The sequence below is a fragment of the Pocillopora verrucosa genome, chromosome 8 (genome assembly GCF_036669915.1).
Source record: "Pocillopora verrucosa isolate sample1 chromosome 8, ASM3666991v2, whole genome shotgun sequence".
Classification (NCBI taxonomy): Eukaryota; Metazoa; Cnidaria; class Anthozoa; order Scleractinia; family Pocilloporidae; genus Pocillopora; species Pocillopora verrucosa.
The window spans coordinates 12,775,184-12,801,393 of record NC_089319.1 but is presented as its reverse complement, the minus strand read 5'-3'; the positions used below and the strand labels follow the sequence as shown (position 1 = coordinate 12,801,393).

The window sequence follows — 26,210 nt, the reverse complement described above, 5'->3', positions numbered from 1 at the left end:
CGGTGCAATAAAGAACTTGTTTACTTTATGGCGGCATGTGTTGGTTGTTGCGTGATAGAGGAAAGTATTCATCGCACTCGCCTCTCAATAACTACACCACAACCTAATCAATCGCCATCGTATTTACTTTGTTTGCCTGTTTGTACGAGTGACTCTGATTTTCGATAAAAACTGTCTGTGTTGTGCGCAAGGATTTGGTTTACAAGGCTCCGAAAAGTAAAACGGAATCGGGAGTATATCAATAAAATCCAGTTTACCGAAAGAAACACGTGCGCGATACTGAAAGTCTTCTGGTGAGTTACTCTCAAATAGATTATTTGTCAATGAAAGTCAATTTCTACTGACGGTCGTTAGTTAAGATGAGAGCAAGTGTGCTCTAACGTTTGAGACAATACGCGTGGGCCGCACGCTTGATAGTTAAAGATGTCCTTTAGACCAATGTTTGATTAAAAAAACTGCAAAATTAATCGTAGTTGCCGTGAAAGGGGAACATCGAAGCTTACAAAAACTGATCAGTTAGGAGAAAGAAACGTACGCTTTCGATTACTTTCAAACTATGCTTATGAATCTGAGTCCGAAAGTAATCGAGACAACCTTAGTTTTTCAAATTTTTTCAAAGTAAATCTTTTCCGAGCGAAAATCGCTTCAGCCCTCAAAGGCCCTTTTTTAACAGCGCCGTTCATCAAATATGGCACAAATTGCCATGCTTGTCTTTCCACAAAACTCTGGTTTGAGGAATTTTTTGCTTTGCATATTCAGCCGTATCAATCCTCTAGGAGAACAAAGCACATAAGTTTGCCTTTCGAATCGGTTTTTGACACTGAAAATTATTGACTGCACTGTAAATCGAAGACTTGTTTCAGCCCCCAAAATGGGGCCGTTTCGTTGAGTAAAATACAGTACTATTTTTGGGACTAATTCGGCCCTATTGGAAAGGAGTCTTTTTAGCCCCAGTAAAACGGGCAGAAATGGCCTTGTTTAGGGTTGTCAAAACTACGACATTAGGGAACTGTTTTAAAAATATGAGGGGTAGTTTTGGCTTTTAAAAGGATCAAAATGATGTGATTGGATAGCGAAATAAGCCGTTCTGGAGGCAACTCATGCCTTGGAGAGGATAAAAATTAGCTGCTATTTAAGGCCAATTTAGCTCTATTTATGGTTCGAATTAGCGTAGTTTTAGCGTAGTTTGGCGTCATCGGGATCATAGGGTCTGAAACGACACTCTTGATAGGAGTTGTTTTGGACATAAATAATGTAAAAGAGCCCTTTGAAAACGACTAAAATTAGTGGTACGATATAAAATGGCCACCCTAGCTTCATTTCGTACTTGTACATTTGGTAAACAATGACCCCAAAGGGTGACTGATTTAGACCCTATAATATCAAAAGAGAGCACTTCTTGAGGTCGAAACAATGCAAACATAGTCTTGGATGGCTTCAATTGTTTATTTGATGTACACTCATTAAACAGTCCTTAGCAGCTGACATAGTTACATATAAAACTCCTCTCATTAAACTAAGAACCACAAGAGGCATTGGAGTTAAATAGTTATGCATACAAGAGAAGTAATTTGTCAACAAAATGAAAATGTTGCTTTCTCCAGCTAATCTCTTTCGACAAACAACAGAAAACCCGTGAATAACACCACTGTCAAAGGAGTCCAATCCCTGCCAGCATGTCAAATGTACATTTCAAATTGTATCTGCTCATATTCTAGTGATACTTATGAAGACTACAAATCATACAAATTAAATGATCATATGCTGATGAGAGTATTTTGGGAATTTCATCCCAAAAAAGGTGCTAACACTAAGAACAGTATTACCCCAGGCAATAGGTATGGGGAATAGGTATGGAGAAAAAAACAGCAGTGCATGCAACACTCTTGAAAGGTCCTCAGAGCATCCAGTAATCAGTGAGCATTAATATGTCAAATAAAAAAATAAATTCATCAAACCCATGATGCCTCGTCCTTACAGTGATGCTTCCTTTGATTTCCCTGAAATCCCTGACCTAGAAACTAACCACAATTCATTTTGGGTTTGCCATTTGCACTTATTTTTCTTTTTTTCAAAAACCTTCTCGAAGCAGCTGTATATAAAAGTTAAACAATTAGAGCAAAGCCCAAATGATGTCTATAATGCTCTGTTGAAGAATGGAATGTTACATAAAATCATGCTTGTACGAACAATATACACTTCGTCCAAGTCAAAGCCTTCTCCAGTGGCCATAGTTTGTGGCTGAATGAACATTGACTCTACATCATCAATCGAAGCTGTTACCAGTGAAAAAGGGAAAAAAAAAAGGAAAGATGAGTCACCTTACCACATTCAGTTATGCACTTATGTAATACATACAATACCGATCACATCACGCAGAACCATGGAAGCTAACCAGGGAGAAACCAAAGCCTTAAAACATGAGGACAGTTGATACACTGAAAGGCTGCTGAGTGATTAACTTCGAACGACAAGGTTTGTTGGGAAAGGTGTCTTCTCCATAAATCAATCAGTGCTTGAGACCCCTAGGACAGCGTATACCTATGGACGTTACATTATCTTCGTTTTCCTGCAAAAGGGCATCAAGATGTCAGATAAACAACTCACTATCATTTGCAATTTGTGATTTTTTTGGTAACTTTCTGGTAAGGCAAAGATGTTTGATGACACTGGCAGTAAATTGGAGGTATATGTACACGTTAAATTTTGTGTATTTTCATAAGCTGGAGTCAGAAAAACCACATATTTTTTTGCAAATGAAGATTTAACATTTAAAGTGCCTCAGACGCCAAAATTTTTTTTGGCATTTTCTGGTTGATAGCTGTATTTAAAATTAGAAATAAGCGACCTTAGCGCCTAGAGAGTTCTCCTTGACAATTTTTTTGTGCATTGAAAGTACGATTTGGGGAAAGATGTCCCCATTAAGCGCGCGGCCAAAACGATCATGTTACATAGCTGTGACGAAGAAAACTGTGAAGACACGTCGGCAACAATAGTGGAGAAAGGAGAAATCTAGAGAAAAGGACGGACGTATTGCGTGGCGGGAGTGCCAAATGATGTTAGCTGCAAGAATGATAAACATACGCCTATGTTTCTATACACTACTTTCCTACAAAAGTAGCTGTATGGCCAAAATGGACGCGTTTCGATCGTCGAAATCGAGGAGATTTTAGTCTTCAATGTTGCCGGCCTTCTGCTCCGCACCGGGTTCTAAGACGCTTGTTACGAACACATACCACTAGTCAAACCAGGGGAAGATAACCAATGAATTCAGCTAAAAAGAATGCTGATTAAAGGGCCTGTTCCCACAACGTACACGATAGTTCAACATTCTTTTCGACGGACATGTCGCAAGCGAAGAATGGTGAGCCCCTTATCGTTGTTTATTTCACGCGCTTGAGATGTACACATACTCCTTGTCTTTGCACATGACTACATTTGCGCTTTCCTTATCGTGTGAAAATCCTGCCAATTGTAGTTTTCATCGTATTTTAATAACAAAAATACATCATTTATAATGAAGTTCAAGCTGGCCGATATCCTGTTGCGTGAACACTAGTTCGAAGGGGTCGTGTATTCTCCTATCTTAGGTTTCTGAAAATCTATCCCACGAACCATCAATTCCCCCCTGCCCTCAAGAAATTAAGAGTAGCAACATTAGCAATGTCATTGTGATAAAAGCACTGCAACGAGATAAATAAATAAAAAAAAAAAATTTTTTTAAATTAGATGATAGCGAATCCACGTGCTGTGTGAAAGTCGATGCATACGAAATATTCCTTTATAATACTGATGTCAGTTATTTCCTTTGAGCGGAATGGGTCATAAGGTGTGCGGAATTCAGGGGAACCCCCTTAGTTGACATTGACTTGTTAAATGCTTATTTGATTTTACTTGGTCGGAGTTCTTTTGGTGCGTGTATGTTTTCGTTGCGTTCAAGGATCAAACTCTGAAATTCTAAAACTCGGTCGGATTCAGTTAAGCCAGTTGTTGTAAGTCGAAAAACGGAATAAATTCCTTACATGGTCCTTCGAGCCGAATTTTGGGACAACAATGGCTGAAGTACTCAAAAAAACAAAGGAAATCCACGGAGGTCATCGTGCACATGTCAAGAAACTCCTCGCGCAAGTTGAAGATTCGATCCCCAATTTCCGAAATTGGAAATGAAAAGATTCAATGGTCGACCAACGGAGTAGCACGCGTTCATCGATTGTTTTTACGGTGCTGTTCATTCAAACCCGAAACTTAGTAACAGAGACAAAATGAACTATTTTAAGTACCTCGTAGAAGGATCACAATGTGACATGTAAGCGCCGGTCACGGCTGCACGCGTTTAGAGTTCGCCTCGGCAATTTCAACTAAAATCTCCACTCCAGTCTTCTCCACAAGCCACATCTCACGATAAATGATTTCTGGAACGTGTGTGCGCCCTTTCTGTTCGTATGTAGTCCATTTTGAGCTCCATTTTGGAGTAATTTTCATCGCAATCCTAGAATTCTAGTTCAACTTTCAGACACATGTCGAAAGGGCACAAGGTCTAATACCCAAAAAACGGAATGTACTCAGAGTGATAGCATGTTTTTATGATCCTATGGCTTGATCTCACCAATTATAGTACAAATGAAGATTCTTCTGCAAGGCAGACTACCACTGGGATGCAGAACTTGACTCGGAGCTGAAAACTTAATGGATGAAGTTGATCTCAGAGTTGGGGCAGGTGAATGTCATTCAGATTCACTGATGTGTCACTTCCGAACCTGACACTAAGGAACTTGTAAATGATCTGGAGGCTTTCGGTGACGCCTCATCCTCAGCCTATGCAGCGGTGGTCTACTTGTAATCAAATCCCGAACCAGTAGTCAAGTCCGATTGATTGCATCAAAAACTCGTGTTGCCCCATTAAAGAAGCAGACCATTCCGAGGTTGGAGCTCTCAGCTGCGTTAATACTAGCAAGGTTGACTGCATGGATCAAAACGACATTGAAACAGTGCCTCGTTATCGACCGTGTCCGCTGCTGGACAGACTCGAAGAATGTTCTATACTAAATTAAGAGGAAGGATAAAAAACGGAAGCAGTTCGTCAACCACAGAGTAGCAGAAATCAGACAACTCTTGCCGACTGATGTATGGGCTCATATTCATTACATAAGTCAATGCTGCATTTAAACTCAAGAAGTTTTTCTCTATTAAAATCCCTATCTGAGATTAACTTAAATCAGATGACTATAGACTCACTCGTTTTCCGTTCGGTTTGACTGGCTCGACCATCGCTACGATAGCCTTTCAATCTCTAAGGAAAGGAGTAACTTGCAGTGAAACTGCCCAATAACTTCCTGGTAAAAAGTCATTGTGCCTCGTGGTATAGCCGATTCCTTTGTCAAAAGTTAGCTTTTGGTTTACGAAGGGAATTTCTCTACAGCAACGAAACTCTAGAGCACTGACCGAGGGGAACCTTCGCCGCACAGTGCGAAGGAATGAAATTTTATGGCAACAGAAACGAACACAGCTACCTAAACTCGCTGACAGAAAGAAAATTTAGCTTTGTACCACAACGGAATATAAGACAAGGCGGAGTACACGATGCTGACCAATGATAGGCTTACGATCTCGGCTACTCTCTTACGACCTCAATCGTTCTCTTTTATTGGACAACACAGCCTTGCGTGACAGTTTGTCTTTTAAACTTCCGGAAGTTTTTTTAAAAAAATCTCCTCCAAATTCCGTTTATTTTTGTACTGGAACGAATTGGATCTGACTTTTAAGACCGAAAACAGTTTGAAAAAACTCACTTTCAATTGATCTTATTGCTGGGAATGAGCGTTTTGGGTAACGCAAGCTGTGTTTTTCGCTCTTTGTCACTCGCATTGTGTATGTCCAAGTACAACAAAATGGCGTCGAATACGTCACTGCCCTCTGCTGAACTTCTAGAATGCAAGAAACGTATTACAAATAGTGAGCCACGGAAATTAAAAGGAAGAGCTGGACAATACAATTTGGCTCCGTCAAGTACGAAAGACTGGCAAAAAATTAGATGCTATTCTAAGGTAAGTAATACTTCGCGATTCAACTAAATTGAATCCCTAGGTGTTTTCATTACAATACAAATTTGACAAATTAGTCTGCTTCTGCAGACAAATTTGTTAGTAATTGTTAGTAATTGTTCAACATTTGTCTATATATACCTTTATCAGTTCATCGCGACCTAACATGTAAAAAAAATTTGTTTCTCGCGTTGCCGATCATTGATCATTTCAATGTTATTCTAGTACTTTTCTCGGATATCACTCTCTGCAACGATCTCCGGCGAAACATATCAAACTTACTCACTTTCAATCGATCTTAGACGAATTTCTTTTAAAACAACCCTTCGACTGAATGCGGCTGTGTTCGGCGATGGAACTAGATCAAACACGTGGGTTTTAGTCACTTGTGTCACTTGTGCACTGTCCTTTGCTATGACACTCTATAACAGTTTGAAAAAACTCACTTTCCATTGATTTTATTGCTGAGAGTGAGTGAGAACGGTTTGCATAACTTCAGCTATATTTTCGTCCTCTGTCACTCCTATAGCTCGCGTTCAACTCCGGACTACAACACCGGACTACGACACTTTCCAAATTACGTCGACTGCGTCAACGCCCCTTGATCTTTTGAACCACAAATAATAAAAATAAGATAATAGCAATCTTTGAGAAGATAAACAATGTATTACCACAAATCAATGGTGATAGAAAAGCATGATTAATATCAATTACATGATGAAACAGATATTAAATGATATGCAAATTGATACAGATAACACAAAAATTACCAAATCAAAAATCACTACATCAAAAATCACTACTGGAACAATATATTGAAAATAATTAGTAAGGACTATAATACAACAAATAATCACAAGTAAACTTCTTTTTATACTTTTCTCCTAAGGTACCAACTAATGGACACATGTCTATGATAATATCATTCACAGTTTTCAGTGGGTCCAAATAACTCTCTTTATCAAATGACACTCCCCTCATAAAGGACCTTAATTCAATGAGTGTCTTTTCATAGGTAGTACAAGCATACCGACATAATTCAATTTTCTTTTTAAAGTCTTTCATTTCAGTGTTTTTATTATCAACCCAGAACCTGGTATAATGCCCAATATGATGGGATTCATTATTACCCCTTCAGCTATAGTACCAGCAACTATTAAAAAGATTGATGATAAATTGCATAACAAAAAGTGTTTTGAACCTCTTGTGGGCTTTCCTATATAGCTAGAACTTTTCATGGTAGAATTTATAGAGTGATGTTATTTCATCCATCTTGTTTTGTGTTAATGCAGTGTATTGCTAAAGAATGAATCCGGAAGTATCGTATCCTTTGTGGTCATATGTTCCATCCACATTAAACGTTAATTTGTCTCTTTGTACTGTGAAATGTGAATCATTGGAAACTCCATATCTTGATGTTAAAAATTTGGTTTCCTTTTAGTTTTCATGTCCCAGGTACAAATCCCAGTGTTGCTGCTTGTTTAACACCATCCTCATATGATTTATTTGCAAAATCATTACCATTTGTTGGTGTAGCTAAATTGATTAATTTTTGTTGGACATACTGAAAACAGCAGACAATGGTCTTGTTTCATCAGTTTTCAGTAAACTGTTTGTATGTTTGTCCACATACGATTTATTTAAAGCATCATTAGCATCAATTGGTGTAGCTAAATGGATTACTCTATTATTAGCAATATTCAAATCAGTAGCCATTGTAGTCTTTCCATCAGACCCAAAATCTCCTTTATCACCTTTTGGACCCTGTGGACCAGTGTCTCCCTTCAATCCTCTAAGACCTTGCAAACTTGGTGGACCACATATACTGATTATTCAGTTTTCTCTTTAATCCATATCAGCAAAAAAACCCATATGATATATAATACATGTTTACCCTAATTCAACCGATTTTTCTTAATAAGAAGTTGACTGTTAGGACCACCATCTGACATTTCACCACAGTTCAACCTCATCCTTGCTTTGTATCCAGCAGTTACATGAATGAGATGAAAAACACTAAGGTCAATTCATTTACCACTTGCATCTTCAATATTAACAAATTTGATATTTGAACTAACACCAGAAGTATTCAGATGTACGTTATTGACTGGACCTTTGTATCCATCTTTGAAATGGATTTCATAAAGACCAGATATATTGAAAGTAATATTAAAATAAATTGTGTCAAGAGACTAAGCATTGTTTGAAATTAAAACATTGGCTCCACTTGTAACTGGTCCTACTGTAATAGTGTTGTTATGTGAAAGGTTGTTGCAGTAATAATAAACACTTTCAATTTTATTGTCAAAGACTTTCTTGGTAGTAGGATTATCATCATTAACCACATCTTGTATTTTCAACTCTTTGGTCATTTTAATAAATGTCAGAAAATTAAGGGTGCCACTACTCCTTTCACAACTTTTATCACACACGTTCAATGGAACTCCATTATGAAACCTTGAGATGCCATAAACTATAACACGTATGACCAAATGTGCATAAGCCACACCTGACTTGCTTTTCAATACCAAATCCATCATCAGATAGTTTGGTGCATTATTGAACTTGTGTATATGAACCATGATCTTGTGTGATCTGCAGATTTATTGATTGATACCCTAGAAATTTTCTCAACACTACTTGTGGCTGATATGTCAACTGATGAATGGTCAATAGATACAGTGGGGAAGTATAATTCAAAGACCACTACATATTAATGAGTTGTAAGTTCAAACATGTTTAACCCAACACGAGATAAGTAATATTTTTCAAAGTCTGTACTACCAATGGACAGATTTAATCTATCATTAACATACTTCTGGATAATCAGTGGTAATTATTGCATTACTGTTGGTGATACTTGTTTTGAAAAAATTCACATTAGCACCATGTGTGCTTTCATGTGATTGTGACTGTTTGACATTCATTACACTTCTGCCGTTCATATTCAAATTACCAGTCACCACTCTCGTACCATTGGTTTTCAAATAATTGCTTATTTTGGTATTAATATAATTTTCACTGTTTCCATCTGTTGCACTTGTTGGGTCTGCTACATTAATCACCTTATTGCCTTTCATATCAAGACTTTTTGATACATCCAAAGTAAAGGTTTTACTATCAAGATATTTCTTATTTACTGCATCCTTATCACTATTATCACTGCTGTCACAATCAATGTTGTAATAATCTGTTTTTAAATAATTGTGGTAATAGGTTATCCATATGCATTTTCTTATTTGCGATGTTTTCCAGCCTTATCATCATATTGTACTCTACTCAGGTCATAAATGGTCTTGCCATCAGTATCCCAAGCTAATTATCATCAATATTTTTTTGTATGTTGTCTCACAAAATGCCTCATTACCAACACCATTATTTGAAGTAGGTGTATGTACATTCTTAATATGGTTGTTATTCATGTTGATATCACCTTGGAAAGTCTCAGAGCCTTTCAGAATATCATTCACAATGCTATCAACATACTTTTTATTGATAGCATCTGTTGCACCTGATGGGTCACTAAGATTAATAACCTTTTTACTTGTCATTTTCTGACTTCCTTCTAATAGTAACACTGTTGAAAGGTCTGCAGAACCACCACTAGATGGCCCCTGTGGACCCTGTGGACCAGTAACTCCTTTGTCACTCTTGTCTCCTTTTGGACCCAGAAGACTGGTATCACCCTTTGGAACCTGTGCTCCAATACCTCTTTTATCACCCTTAGGACCCTGAGACCTAGCACCACTACTACCAGGTGGCCCTTGTGCACCAGTATCTCCTTTGTCACCCTTATCTCCCTTGGCCCCCTATGCACAGGCTGTATCTCCTTTTAGACCTGTATCACCTTTGTCTCTCTTTGAACCAGTTTCACCCTTATCACCTTTGGGTCCTGGTGGCCTGGCTGGACTGTCAACACCTTCCACAGTTGTATCTATTTTGCTACGATTTCCAGAAAATATACCCACTACAATATATGCTTAAGTAAAATACTGTTAAATGAATTTCTCATTACAAGCATAATCAGTATGGAAAAATACTTTTATGATGTTATGATGTGTCTTTCTCCTACTGTGCTCATTCATGTAATGCAAATAATAGTAACCACATAATACACTTAACAAATCCTGATACTTTGTGCTGTTATATAGATTTAATCTATTGGACACCCTTGTGGCCTCTGCCAAACAATCGAGACCTAAACTATCAAAATATTCAATGATATCCCTTCTGATGTTCATAACAACCCAATGTGTACCACTTCCCAAACTGTCATCAAGATCAATAACATAGTCTCCTGTATTATGCTTGTTACTCATTTGATCCTGGGAAAACAAACTTAACCCAGATGATGTCATAATTGGACAATGCTTTGTTTACAAGATTGCAACCTCTAGAGGAATTCTGTTGAAAGGTGAGTTTTTGTCCAAGAGTAGTCCTTTTCCTTTGGTTTTTTTTTTTTCCTTTTTACCAGCACCTACAGTACCTATGCTTTTAGGCCAACTACCAATAAATGGTCGTGGTGGTTGAGGATACTAACCTTCCTGATATGCTGTGACTTTGTAATAGATGATTTATTATTTTCTAATGAATTTTTTTAATCAAAATAGCTAATTCTCACTTTGTATAAAAAGACATTGGTCACAATGGATTGGGAATTTGTTCAAAATAAATTTATTCTCAGTGTGTTTTAATTCGGTAGAATCAGCTGAGGCAACTGTTTGTAACCAGTTTTTATGTTCTGAATGAAAACCCATGTGTAAATACTTATTCCATAGCTTTTGTCATCAGTGAACATGCTGTTCTCAAAAACTGGTTCATTCATCTTGCCATTTATACAGAAACTAATAAGTTCTTCTCACTTATTTGAATGGTGTTGCGTTACATTATGGTTACTTGTCACGGCTACATCTTGTTCACTCCTATGCAAATTTTTATGGGAAACCTGATTTGTTTCTTGTTTTGATATTTGTGAAATCATTGATTGATGTTCACCAAATTGCTCGAAAAAAGGAGTCTGTTCTGAAAGATCTTGACATCACTGACAGACGCTTGCATAATATGCTAATGAACAGTAGTCTGTTGAGGCGTTTTCAGTTTTCAGATGTATTTCATCTTTGACATTATATTGCAATTTACCATAACTTGACCTTTTGTTGTTGTAATATGCACTCCGCAATCAAACAAATCATCATGTGCGATGCAAAATGAAACCGTTGAAACACTGAAGTGAGCACTGATTGCAATGAATAGAATAAAACATCATTCACAATCTTGAATTAAATGTTTTCTTTCTGATTCTCATCAGAGGTGATGGAGGTAAGTTCGAAGTTTTGAAGAAATTGTCACCCATTATGCAAACACCAAATTGTTTACACTCCGCTGTGTAAACTTAAAAGTTGCTTGTTCTACACAACAATGTAATACAAAGAAAATTTATAGCACTGAATAACAAAGGCACACAAGTCATGAATTTTTTCGACCCTGCACACACAAAAAAAAGAATTGTATATACACATCTGACTACCCTGCATCTGAGTGTATGAAATTTGTCTGCGCAATGCTGTGTATCCTAGAGTACCAACTTAGGAAAATACATTGAAGAAAGCAAGAAGGGGTTTGCTTTTAGCTATTACAAAATGCAAATATAAAGGTCTTTCATCAAACTTGTCAACCGGTTGAATAAGCAATTAATTATGACATGTGGGAACTTAAAATCATACTTATTTAAAAACACTTGAACAATAGTTTTATGATTTATTTAAAAAAATGAATGGGTAAAGTTGATTAACTTCATTATTAGTTACATCAGCTTGTTATATTTTGCAACCAAATCATTAAGATAAATAAAAAAAATAAGCATATGACTGTGAACAATCATTCCATTTTACTATCTGACTGATCTTTTTGTCTGTGATTTCTTTTCAACACTTGTCCTTCCAAGCATGAAAAATAAATGTGTTTTCTTGCATCATCAACAACCTTGTAAGGATGGTGTAGAGTTTCAACACAAATCTGTTCATTGTCCAAAACAAGTTTTACATCTGTGTAATCAGAAGATCTTTTGCTTTTGATGCTATCAACAAGTTTTTGTCTAACATCATCAACACAATCCTTCATTGGACTCTCCTTTTGTTTTTGAATGAAATCTGGCAACTGCTCTTCACCCTTGCTCAGTTCAGGACAAGCTTCCACCAATTTTGAAAACACAAACTCAACCTCTTCGGAAGTTTTGTTTTTAACCATCTCCTTAAGTTTTGCTAAGTCATTTTTGAAACTCAAAAAAACAGTTCTTATCCATTCCAAATATTCTTGCAACTAACTTTATGATGTGTGAGAAATAAGTATATGAAAATGGACTGGTCATCAAGTTCCTGTTTTTATAAAATAATTCAAATAGTACGCGCGCTCTGATTGGCCATAAAACCATTTTACATGAGCGTATGTAAACATAGTTTTCGTTCCTCTTTCATTAGTTATTACCACTTAGGAGGTTGGGAGAACACTCGATAAGCTGGAAACCACTCCGCTTTGCATCGTGGTTTCCAATGCTTATCTCGTGTTCTCCCAACCTCCCGCATGTTTACATCAGGCTATGTAAAACGGAAACCATTTTACATTTCTTCAATCTCAAGATGTCAATTCATGGGTAAATTATTTTGTAAATGTATATGAGAATTCGTATGTCATCAAATTGCATGACACGGAAACATCCGAAAAACATTTTAAAAATACTCTAACCATTTTCTACTGGCATGACATGGAAACATCTAACATCTCCCAGTAGAATAGTTGGGTGGTTGGCATGCAGTTTTTCTTGAAACGGTGCTCCTGCCCCCAACTACTATACTACTTCAGTGATCAAACTACCACAGAAGTTCTAGTGAGTTAAATTGTCAAACAATGTAGACAAAGAAAAACAATAACATCATTCTTGTCACAAGAATACCAGGTTCATATCTTCATGCTAACTTGTGATTTTCTTTTTACTATGTGGACAATAATTATAAATGGTAGAGCACGGTTTTCAAATTCAGCTGGCGCCTGGCGCAAGTCACTACTTCAAGCATTTGTGCCGGGTATTTTTTCGTGTTCCAGCACCCCACCCCACAAGGCCACCGTTATTGCGATGAGATAGTTATTGCGATGAGATAGTTATTGCGATGAGATAGTTATTGCGATGAGATAGTGCTCCGGCTACTTTACAATTTCCTCCTGCTACTTTTTTCCTAATTGAAAACCTTGGTAGAGATTGAAAAGCTGGCTTTAATACAATGTTGAATATAAGCTTAATAAAAATTTGATTACTGTCTTAGATTATAGATACTTAGATGGACAGATAAGTTTATTATAAAAATAACTACTTGCAGCTTAGAAGCCCAGAATTGCATGTTTACAGTATACAAATAGGCTACGATAACTAGAAAGATACATTTAAATTATATATATATTATATATTAAATATCAATCATATAAAATCTATGGACATGTAACCTATGTAATTTGTATGTGAGGCTATCTCACTTCGTGAGATTGCTCCGAAAGCTTCCGAAAGGTCACAGACTTACTAACTTATTTGCTAAATTATCTCTGACATGGGCACAAATGGACTACAACATGGCCACCAGACATGCGCTCGGTAGTTTAGAAAATGTCTGACGCTATAACAGGTTTGTATGGAAAAGAAAATTCAAGAAATTCAAGCTGTTGTGTGCGAAGACGAAATTGCTGTTTAAAGTGTGCGAGCATAGCGTTACGAACTTTGGTATCCTCACTTCTATTTTAAGTCGTTTCTACAGTAGACTGTACGGTCGAGAAGTTCAAGTTTCGCACTATCGATAATCGGAAGAATTTTGGAACGCATAAGGCAGAAATGAGTCTAATCGAACACAAGTGACCCAAGCTCGAGCTGTGAGATGATCATTTTGCGAAATAACAGTCATGGCATGTCTATCGCTCTGACGAAGGGCTAACGCTCGAAACGTCAGCTTTTTTACTCTTTACGGTGGCTAATTTACGTTTTCAACCCAGTTGTTAACACTAAATTACATGATGATAAGAGTTTGTCGGGAATATTACGACCGCTCTAGGAAATAAAAGAATAACTGAAATTCACAATAAAAATACCTCACCTTACTTCCACAGTGCATCGCTCGTTATCTAACTGCTTACTATGTCGAAAAGAATCCACTTTGGCGAGTTATCCATTTCTAGGTTTACTACGTAAATAGGAAAAGCTCAAGGGCCGACCGGGCGGCCACAAATTCAACCCGAAACTGAAGTTTCGTTTCAATTCCACTGAGCTTGAGGACGACGAGCAACGAGCCCAAAACAAGCTCCGACCTGTGATTGGATGATAAAAATAGTAGTGGACGCTACTTTACGATTGCTTTACTACCTTCCAGGCCGGATTGGGTTCGAGTTGGGACCGCAAAGCATCTATGGATTGATTGAAGGGACAGACGAGTCATATTTACAAAGTAATTCTGAAATGCCTCACTATAATTGTTGCGTTCCTGGCTGTACAAACAGCTTTAGGAACGCTTCACATCTGCATTTCTACAGATTACCGAAAGATGAGTTTACCAGAAAGCAATACAAAGTCATTTTGAAGAATGATTCGCTAAAATTGGACTCCACAAATACTCGAATTTGCTCAGACCATTTCGAAGGTGGCGAGAAACTCAGTCGAGCTCATCTGCCGACTATATTTCCTTGGAAAAAGGCAGAAAGCACTAGACGACAGCTAAAAAGAGTCATCAGCTTCAAAGAAAATCTGGCAATTCAGGAAGCAAAAAAGAAGAAGAGGGAGGAAAAGAAAGACATGGCACAAGCATCAGTGACAGTCGAACATGAGAACAATCGTGAGACACAAACATCTCTCACAGGATTGGAAATCGAAACAATGTTAAAGGAGTTGCAAAAGCTTAAAAAGGACATCAGTGAATTGACAAATGAAAAGAATCAGCTGCTGGAGAAAAATGCCAAGTTGAGTGAAGAAAATGCAAACCTACTCGAGGCAAACTTAAAACTCGAGCAAGAAACAAAAAGACTAAGACACTCTCTTGAAAACTTTCGTTTCGATATTGAGAAATATAAAGACAATGCTGAAGACATTGCCTTTTATACTGGTTTACCAGACTATAATGCACTGCTGATATGTTTCGACATGGTTAAAGATGCAGCAGAGCATATTGAATATGAACATGAACGAACGCACCCAGGAATTCAGTGTGGCAGACCTCGATGTTTAACCAAGTTCCAAGAGTTTACTTTGACACTAGTGAGATTAAGGCTTGGATTGCTGGAAAAGGACCTTGCTCATCGGTTTAGTGTCTCAAGACCCCTTGTATCCAAAGTTTCAAGGGCCTGGACGAGATTTCTGAGGGGACAGTTTGAGCCACTTATTACTATTCCACCCAGGGAAGTTCTCAAACTCTACATGCCTGACATTTTCAAATCCTTCTATCCAGACTGTGTCATTATTGTGGACTGTACAGAGTTTGAGATGGAGAAACCTTCAGCACTTAATTCTCAATCTGCTTGCTACTCGTCATACAAGTCTAGAACGACGATGAAAGCCTTGCTTGGTATAACACCCAGTGGTGCTTTATGTTTTGTCAGTGAGCTATTTCCTGGTTCAACTTCTGACAAGGAAATAACAGCTCAAAGTGGACTGTTGGACAAGTTACAACCTTATGATCAAGTTATGGCAGACAAAGGGTTCAACTGCACTGATGAGCTTGCTTCTGTGGGAGCAGAACTGATTAGACCAGCATTTTTGGTTAAAGATACACAATTCTCAAAAGAAGAAACCAACCACAACAAGATTGTTGCCAGTTTGAGAGTACATGTTGAGCGATTGATGGAGAGAATAAAGAATTGGCACATCTTTGACCACCGAATTCCAATTACTCTTGCCCCCATAGCATCTGATATGTTATTTGTAGTGGCTGGACTTTCTAATTTTTACCCTCCTTTGATTAATTAAAATTTATGTGAATATAAAGCAACATTTTAATACTTAACAATGGTATGGATTTATGTTTTATTGCCTTGCATTAAAATAGCATTGATAAACTAGTGTTTGATAATGTATTATGATATTGCCATCATACCACTGGACTGTAACCAGACTGGTTATAAGTCATTACAATAATCCAAGCACACTACACATGTAGTTAGTAAATATTTTACTCAGTCAAATATGAACATAACTGTGTACAATGTATAAAAATACTGAGTTAATGTGTATAGACAAAACAGATCGCTGTTTCTTTCAAGACAAAGTTTATCTAATCTTAGCTATAGCAAATACCTATAGGGTGGTTTTTAAAAAACCTGTGAAACAATTAATACTATTTACTTTCTAATAGTGCCAGTATTAAAAAATAGAAACAAAAGCATTTAAGCAGAAAAGCACTAAACATGTACAAAACTTAGTACGTGTTTCACAGGCTTTTGAAAACCATTCTACCTTCACAAATATATTGTTTACACTCTGATAGTACTAAAAAGTGTGCAACATAATTTGGGCAAACCACTAATTCCTATTAAATTTTGATTTGCCTATTTCATTGTATAGTTTTCTTAAATTACACACTTTTGCTGAAATGAACACATTGATTTTGACTGTTTTAAACTGAACGAGCATTCAATTTAGGAATTCCATACTTGACTCTAGGATACACAAGTTCTGGAACAATCCAGTCATTAAAAAAGGATTCTAGCTTGGGCAAAATAGACTTCCAGCGGTCTATTGAAAAATGTACTCTTTCACAAAACAGTGAATCACAGCCTGAACCCTTTACAACAAAATCTGTCCACTTTCTTCCAGTAACAAACATTTGCTGATGGACTTGGTAGAAGTATTTGTGTTTGTCATTTAATCTCAATGCATTACTGTTCTTTTTGCAAATGCTCTTGCGTAACAATGCCTTTTCTAGTGTTTCATCCTTTGATGTCTGGACATACTTAACTTCTATAAGTCCCTCTGAATCAGAGGCTGATGGATCATGTACAAGGCCATCGGGGCTAGCACCAAGGTAACCATGTTCTTTTGAAACAAAAAACCCACATTTTGAGACTGTTATGCCTTCATCTCCTTGACTTTGCTTGAGAAGCTTGTAATCATTGATAATCTGGTCTTCCATTTTCAGTCCTTCCTCCATTGACTTACTTTGATAGGCCTTGTTGTAACCAAGTATATCTTTAATTATCTTAGTAGGGGACGTACTTTCTCTCTGTACAGCTACACGGTAACATTTTGTGGCAGTAATCCTTGGTTGTCTGTGGCGATGCCATAATTCAGTGTTTGATTGACCTCTAGTTTGTTCCTCAATATCTTGCCTTTGTAAATCATCAACCATAAGATTTCTCTTTGCTTTTTCAAACTTTTCTTTTAGCTCTTTTGCTGACACGGGATGACATTTGACTGGTGAAAGCAGAGAATCCTTTACATCCTGAAGTTTCTTTACTTCCTGAGGCAGTATATGTGTCCAAGCTACAGTGTTTCCTGATACCCTCTGGTACTCCTTCATCATTTCAAAAAACCTTGACTTGTTTTCATCGCGACAAGCATTTTGGTTTGCATTTACTGGAGAGTGATGAAGCTTACGTATCTTCTTCTCTTTCGTGTAGTCGTGCTTCACAAAAGTCATCTCATTTATGGGCTGTATTGCACCTTTTCTCTTTCGTGGCACATTCCACTTGCATGGTTTGGAGGTGCATGACTCATCAGACTCATCCAGTTTTTCCCTTACTTTACAATAGTTTTCTAAAGCAAAAAGTGTTGATGCAACATGGTTACATCTCCCATCTATGCCAGCAGGGCATTTGCAGTGGGCTCTTAGCATCTTTCCAAGTGAACTAATAACTAAGTAGCATGTATAAACTTTGTCCTTTTTCATAGATGGGAGGACTTGGCTTTTGATGTAGTGCTTGCCATTTTGTTGTAGGTGGCCTATGTACAGGACATGACCAGATTTAAAAAAGTTGAATCCTTTAACAAGTGGCTTAGCAGTGGAGAGCTGCTTTTTACATTCTACACCTTCGATCATAAATCTCCACACAGTTCCAAATGATATTTTTGGTAGTGCCTTTATATCTGGTTGGAATCCTTCTTTTGGGAATGAATCCTTTACTTCAGGCTCTTGATTCTCAAGTACGCCAAGTTGAGCTTTTTTCCGTAACAAATTGACGCCGCCATCCGGATCACGCAAGTATTTAACATCAAATCCATGCTTGATGTAGTCGTGTACTCTATAAGTCAAAATTAGAGCACTCATAAGTACGAGAGGACTTTATTAAATTCGAAAATTTCGATTATATTAAATTTTTACTCTTAGGAAATTTTAATAATAATTCTGAAAAGGCATATAATTACAAATAAAGTTGTTATAAATAAAAATAACTTATTGCGTGTAAAGGTTCTTAGTTTAAAAGTTGCCAGCTTCGATACGAACCTCGACACTAAAGCTTTCTTTGTTCCCGTCGTTTTTGCACCTCTGCAAAGCAGCCACCTCTTCAACTGGACAACGCTACATTTTTCAACAGAATCCCTTGGAAGTTTTGCCCCAGGAATATCTTCCTGAGTTAGTTTAACAGTTAGTTTGGCTTTGCTCTCGCTTTCAGCCATATTGATTTGGAAAATCTGTCCCTTCAAACAATCCATAGATGCTTTGCGGTCCCAATTCGGACCCAATCCCCAACTCGTTTAGAACACGGGGAATTGGAAATGCAAATGCGCACACGTGAGAACGAGGCTGGGGTTGACTGTGAGCGCTTTTGGTACACGAGGGAATTCCTATTGTTTTCATAACCATACATGGACTTATGACGCATTCGTTAATGTTTCCTTCTTTTGTGTACCGGTACACGAGGACACAACCGCTTTTGGTGAAATTCATACTTAGCAGTAAAATTGATCGGTTTTTAAGGAAAATGGATGGTCCTAGCCGAAATCTCGATAAAGCTAATTTTTCTCCCGAAAAGAAGAGAGAGTAGTGTGCCGCGTTTGGTTGTTCAAATACATTTTATGGCCCCAATGGTTTGCCTACGAGTTTTCACTTCTTCAAGTTTATGCCCGGAGGCATGTATTTTTGCTAAGTATTTATATAATTATCTTATTCTCTGTGAATTATGGATGAGAGTGACTATTGTTGCAAAATTAGTACAAATTTTCAATTAGGTACCTGAACTGTTTTAAGTTCGATAGAGTTTTTTTTCATTGCGGCAGTAAGTCAATAAGTTCAGTACTGCTCACCTGTTTACTACATGGCTTGCCTAAAACACCCCTAGCAGAGAAACTCTTGGAAAGTAATTGCTTTTAATAAAATAACCAAGACCCTGTATCTTCAGAATTTTCACTTATTATGGCAGAGCCAGAAAACTGACACAAATTTGGTAGCAATTGTGACAAAAGCAGTTTTCAGTAGTTGTTGTTTTTGTTTTTCATGATAGCATAGTAATACATTATAGATGCCACTTGGAACTCTCACAAAATATTTTGCGTGCTTTATGTATCAATCAATTTAATGCTTCAAATTGGAAGAAAGAAAAAGTAAGTTTCACCAACTAAAAGAGTTCTCAACACAAAGATGAACTGACACTAAATTTCATTATTCACAAAATTGTGCTCATGATAAGAAGTTTGATAGAAGTCTAACAAAAAATAATTTCTCATACAATTCAATGGTCTGAAAGATTCTCCTTCAAACAAATCTTATGGTAACTGTAACAGTATAAAATAAATATCTTGATTTGGATATATTTCTCAATCTTTTAAGCATCTCAAAATTATATTATCATAACATTGGTTAACACAAGGCAATAAGAACTAGTATTGCAAACCTTTGTGTCAGAAGGCCTCTGAGTGTTAAGAATGGGAATATCAATTCACTGAATGTTTATCACTGACAGAAACTTAAATGTGTGTGAAGGACTAGCATTGCTGAGATCAGTAGCTGAGAGGAAGCATTTCTGCTCTCTTCTTTAACCCTTAAATACCCAAGATCTGATTGTTAATTCTCCCTTCTAGTTGTTACACATTTACTTGTAAATAAGTTATGAGAATTTGATGTAAGATCAAGATAACTTCTGCCTGACAAGTTTCAGTATTATCATTATTTGTTTACTGGATAGTGTTTGGATATTATAGGGGGAAGTTACATGAATCAGTCACTTCTGGGAGTTTTTAAATTGTCTAATATTTTGGTCTAATTCTTTCAATGCTGTCTTGCCACCTAATAAATTACCATGATTTGCGAACTCAAATGGTTTTCAATGTATCACAAGCATAAGTTGTCCTGGGCCAGATGGGTTTCAAAATATTATGATATCTGTTAGTTACAGTTTCCCTCATGGGTTGATAGAAAGAAGGTTATAATCAAGTGGCTATACGGGCTCTATTGTATAGTTTCCCATAAGATACAATGTAAAAATGGCAAATTAAAATAAATCTTAGTAAACAAAATGGGAACAACTTTAACTGAAGAATATGATACAACAACAAGTACCACATCAACAACAGCAGCAATAACAAATCTTCTCTACCTAGAGGGCTATAACCTTTGCCTCGCTTTCTAAGCCATACTGAACAACTTCTGTGGTATTCTGTGGTATAGAATAGGCAACAAATACGTACAAAAAATACTTTTGCACATTCAGAATAAATCAGGTTATATTTATCTATGGTGAAAGGAAAAAGGAGCGGCGTAACTTTTACGGAATGTTCAGTCAAAATCTGCCGATTTCTGCCGCTTTCACCGCCATATTCAAAATGAAGCTAACAGAATGCAACGCAATCGGAGTGCACACCGCCTGACTACCCTTTATCCGAGTATATCGAAGCGGAACAATGAAATATCAATGGGAGTGAAAACACCGATGTGTCAAACAAGAAATGGCTACTTAGACAACGAAGGAAGGCAGAGCTTTCCTTGTTCAACGAGGTTGTTCAAATGACTAGTCTAGGCGGACGAATAGAGACTGGAGCCGGTGGGATATAAATAAAGAAAACTAATTGGTTAAGCGGACAATAAGTGGAAAAATCTTTGTCGGCGTCCTCTGCGTTACTCATTTGCGTGACGTAAACTTGAAAATATGTCACTCCTGTTTTGGCAGTTGCTGATGACTTTCGCCTTAAAAAGTGACAAAATCTAAGTTCTTTGGCTTCCCAATCACTAATAGCGTTAACAACGTCCTTTATGCTTCCTTTTAGTGTTATTTTTTAAACCAAATCGAAATTTTGACGTCTGTGATATGAGCCGCTGACTGTCGTCAATTTCTGTCCTTGATGGAGTTACTCACTGGCTTTTAAAAGCAAGTTACAAAAAGAAAAATGCTGGGAATTGGCTTAAGCATCCATATTATGTTGAAATAGAAGCAGAAATTGTTAAACAACCATTCAACCTTGTTTTCATAATTGAAAACGATTTAAATATTCTAATTTCAACAAAGGAGATACGGGATCAGTGACTAAAAAAGACTGATTGCCCATAGATTGTCCATAAAAACATGCTCCTAAACTTAACTTGAGACGTATGCCAAAAATCAACTTAACTAACAATCTGACGCGAATCAGTAGGTAATACGCTATCAAAGTCGATTATCAAACCTTTTCTAAGTCGTGGGTTGTACGAAAGCGAAATTTTCTCCTCCCGCCCTCTGGAGGGTATATCTTGCTCACACGTACGGTAAAAAAGAAGACGCAGCTGAAAATGTTTTCATTGTTTAAGAAAATTTGTTTTCTCCTAGATGGACAAACGCACCAGGGACAAGTTCCGTAAGCATGGCAAAGTGAATATACCGAAAAAAATACTCAAGTTGAGTGTGGCAGGCAAACGTGGTAAAGGCACCGCTGTGGGCCAAATGTGGGACGCTATATTGGAGAGAATCATAAGAGAGGAGAAGATATCCTTTGCACAAGGGACTAAAAAGAAGAAGAAGCCAACAGAGCGGCCTGAACGTCAGCTTTTGCGAGCACTTTTCGACGAGTTCGGCATAAATTTTTTAGAGAGCCAATTTACACTGTATGGCTACATGTATTCCAAAACGGAGAGGCAGCCAGAAGTTTATTTCTGGACTGGAGATGCTGACGCTATTGGCTGGTACATCGATCCTAGATCAAAGAAATTAAGGTATGTTATTGTGGAGTGGAAAGTCCTTTCTAACATCGCAACGTTCTGGGAAGATAGCCCAGACGCTTATGGCAAACACTTGCACCAGGGCCTGATCTACGCAAAACTTCTTCAGCTTCACATAGGCCTCGATTATCTGCCCCACATCCTGATCGTACCAATCCATGGAGAAACTGGCAAAGATTTCCATCCTGCCTTGTTCTCAGATTACCCTAAAGAATGCAAAGACCGTATAGAGAGTTTTGAATGGTCGGTCAATTTTCCAGAGCAGGGCACAGCAGTGAAAATTCCACTGGAAAAACCGTTCAATAAGGAGAAGTTGAAAAAGGGTGAGAAAGTCGACAAAGAAATGCTCTTGTCCGATTTCTTTGCCGAAGGTGCAACGGTTGGAGAACTAATGAAAACATTCGGATGGCCTTCACTCCAAGTCAAGTGAATGGAACAATTTAAAATGCTGCATTTACTTTAGCGAGGTTACAATTTACTTGATCTAGATAACGATAGCTGCTAACCAAGAAAGGCTAAGTTCAACCGTGGGAGGGGAGGTTTCTCTATTTCGTGGGCAATACTAGGGAAAATTGCCATAGGTAGTGATGTAGAATTTCTTATGAATGATGTAATCGTAAAGTAAATGTACGAAAATGAGTAAACATATTGTAAAAGAATGCACCGTCAGTGCACTCTTTGTATCATATAATTTTATTAAAACCACTAACACTCAGTAGTTTGTCGACATTGCAGGATATTTAACCTAAATTTTCTAGAATAAATTTCTTGAATTTCGCGATAAGATATCAAGTTTTCGAGAGCACATGGTCTGTTTTGAGTTTAAATTTTAGCTTCTGCTAAGATTTTCGAACAAGATTTCATTTGTTATTAGCGGAACAAGGCACAAAAAACTTGTAAGTATCGATCGGTTTTTGTTTAGCTTTCTTATCCCTTGTGATTCGGTTGTTATTTTGCTTTATTCAGCGAATTTATGCATTTGATTTCAGTGAAACGTTGTTCGTGTTATGAAAAGAGTTTACAGTTGAGCGAATCTCAAGTTTCCTTGTTGCCGCTTTCTAGCAGTGAACATTGGGTTTCTATATTCCATGTTTAATACAATTGCAGGAATTTCAATTCAGCTCATATCAAGTACATCGCGGTGTTGCAAGAATTGACTGGGCTGAGACTCCAAGTGTGGTTAATTAAAACTTTAAGGTGTTCAAGGTGAGCCGTTAGGGCAGTAGGTACGACATTTTGTGAGTAGCGAACAGTTGTAGAAGTCCTAAATGTAATAACTTTCCTAAATGTAATAAAGTCCTAAATGTAATAACATTTGTTCCTAAATGTAATAAAGCCCTAAATGTAATAACATTCGGTCCTAAATGTAATAAGGCTCCTAAATGTAATAAGGCTCCTAAATGTAATAAGGCTCCTATGCAATCGTTTAACTGCGCTAACATTGAGATGTGAAAGTGACAGCTGTTGCACCTAAGAATCCTCTGACCAGTATTCATGGCATATTGCGGGCTCACTGATATTAATCAGCGTCTTTTTATTTGCTAAAGACGTAGATTGAGAAGCATTGGCTACAAAACCTTATACTGAAACTGATGTGCTTTTGGCAGCAAATTGACGGACGCAAAAGCAATGAGAACGCTGACCAATAGCTCTCTTTATATCATTGGCTCAGACTCTTAAGTGTAACAGATTTTGACGATATACGTTGTACTGTCTTCCCTTGCCAGAATTGTATGGGTCTGCATAAAATATATTCATTTGCGTTACTGACCAAGCGTGAGGTCAAAATAGCTGGATGTTGGCCGAGTTCTTTTTTTTTTGCGTTTTTATGATAAAGAAGTAGAAGTATAAAAAAGTAGAAAAAGAACGAGGCTAATACCCAGAAATCGTGACCATACAAGCTTGGTCAAGAGAGTTTATATTCTCCCGGCTTAATAATTAAAGGATTCATTGTATAGCAAAAGATTTCGCTTTAATAAGAACCAAGAATGGCCTGTTTATTTCGAGAGCCGATAGTGAAAGCCAACTGTGCTTGCAGCACAATAAACCCAAGAAGGTCGTTTTTTTTTCAACATTTGCCAACATTGTCCAAAAGTTACGAACTTTGTAAGTTTTCTTGCGTGGGATCAATACGGGGAATCCCCAGCGGGCGAGGGTGGGCCCATCATGCCCGCTCAGATAGCCAATCAGAACACAGGATTCACTTCATCTTACACGCGTGCGCTGCTAGCTACATGGTAAAGTGACTTACAGAGCAAGATGTCTACTGACCAATCATATGTTATCCCATTTCACGATCACAGGTCTCGACATGTTGCCTTTTTTCCACGCAAGAGTGAAATTGAACCATTGAGCTACAATATTCAACACAAGATGGTCAGTTGATGGTCTAATGAACCATTTTTTTTTTCCCTTTAGCCCTTTATGACAGGTTCATCAGTTCCCGAACCGAAGTATTGGGAAAACATATATTTTACAGTTGATCTCAAGTTTATATTTCATTTTTTATCGTCATCTCTTCTCCCCGCCGTGAGGGGAGAAAATGAATAGATAAATAGATGAATGAAGAAGAAAGCTCAACAGTTTCCATTTAGTTATATGGTACATGAACTGATTTCTGAGGTGGAGTAAAGCCATAGAGGGCTAGAGATGCAATATCCCAGATTCAAAATTGAATAAATCAGGATAGTCAGTCTTAAAAATCAACCCAAATGCTTCATTAAAATCAATTGACACTGAATAACAATGATGTGCAAAATTTCAGTAACACTACTGATAATAATAATTTTCTTTTGGATTAACATGTGACACAGCGAAATCATTCAAACTGCTCTAAAATGGTGCATCACTACTAATGACTTTAACACGAACGATAACATCAACAATGGCATGCTAGTTCATCATCAATTGTAGTCAATTTCTTGTCAAAAAAAGTCTTAATCAATACGTACCAATCGATTCCATCCTATTGAGCTTCCAGCCAAGCACTAGCCCACTTTCGGCTGGAAATGATTTTTTTCAACTCGATCAATAGACCGCTTTAAGGACCATACTTCGACTGCTGATATTTCTTATGTCTAGCAAGTAGAAAGACGCTGGTTTATATCAGCGAGCCCGCAATGTGACATGTATACTGGTCAGCGGTTTTTGGTGCAACAGCTGTCGCTTTTACAACTCATTATGGATGTCCGCCATAACAACAATGCACTGAAGGAGTTAAACGATTGCATTGGAGGCTTATTACATTTAGGACTAAATGTTATTACATTTAGGACTAAATGTTATTACATTTAGGACTAAATGTTATTATATTTAGGACTTCATTACATTTAGGACCAAATGTTATTACATTTAGGAAAGTTATTACATTTAGGACTTCAACAACAGTATGGTTTGCTCTTCTCAGAGGTAGTTTTTGCTTTATTTTAAGTGTCTTGTAGCAGCGGAATTCCTCGACATGATATGAGGTCATAGACTAAGCGCATGTAACAATAAAAATTTAAAAAAAAAAATTGATTGATTGAGACAGTTGGTCGATATACAAAGTCTTTATCACTGCAAATTGGTCAGAGTGGGTGAAAATATTTCTGTAGTTTTGCTCATATAACCAGAAGTTCTGGTCATATTTACGTAGGCTTCCGGTCATTCTTATCGTTGAATATCGTCATAAGTGCTTTGTTTGCTCTGTACACCCAGGTGCAGGCAAATATGTTTCTCGTTATTGCTGAATCACTTTCATGTGGTTACGAGCCAGCTCTCGCAAAAGTGTGAAGGCTTTTTACTTTTTTTGGTTTGTCGCGCGACCATAAATAGATTGAGGATGTCGAAACCTAAATAATTCAAACTCTTCAGCCTACTACTAAATTTATCAGCAATTTGTATGTGCGTCCATTAATCATCCTTTTTATAATCAGTAATCTACAGGAAAAGTCAGCCATTCATGCATGATACAGCTTTAACCCCAAGAGCGCAGAACTTAAGGCTTTTCAGAAAGCAACTCCAACAATGTAGATGAAATGTCGAA

General features: G+C 37.3%; 2 protein-coding genes and 1 long non-coding RNA gene across 3 annotated transcripts; 1 reads left to right on the top strand and 2 right to left on the bottom strand.

The window, feature by feature from the left end:
- Positions 1 to 1,425: 1,425 nt before the first annotated feature.
- Positions 1,426 to 14,344, bottom strand: LOC136283124 (uncharacterized). The gene is made up of 3 exons (XR_010718572.1): positions 14,174 to 14,344; positions 5,790 to 5,924; positions 1,426 to 5,042 (listed from the first exon to the last, which is right to left on the bottom strand). It is a non-coding gene; the product is annotated as an uncharacterized lncRNA (long non-coding RNA).
- Positions 14,345 to 14,508: 164 nt separating this feature from the next.
- On the top strand, positions 14,509 to 16,033 carry LOC131793258 (uncharacterized). Its single transcript, XM_059110671.2, has one exon. It carries the CDS (start codon positions 14,533 to 14,535, stop codon positions 16,030 to 16,032), a length of 1,500 nt encoding a protein of 499 aa, XP_058966654.2. The 5' UTR covers positions 14,509 to 14,532; the 3' UTR covers position 16,033.
- Positions 16,034 to 16,677: 644 nt separating this feature from the next.
- Positions 16,678 to 18,714, bottom strand: LOC131773653 (uncharacterized). Its single transcript, XM_066171546.1, has 2 exons — positions 18,506 to 18,714; positions 16,678 to 18,302 (listed from the first exon to the last, which is right to left on the bottom strand). The coding sequence occupies exons 1-2, from the start codon at positions 18,712 to 18,714 to the stop codon at positions 16,679 to 16,681; spliced, it is 1,833 nt and encodes a 610-aa protein (XP_066027643.1). The 3' UTR covers position 16,678.
- Between the last annotated feature and the right edge of the window lie 7,496 nt (positions 18,715 to 26,210).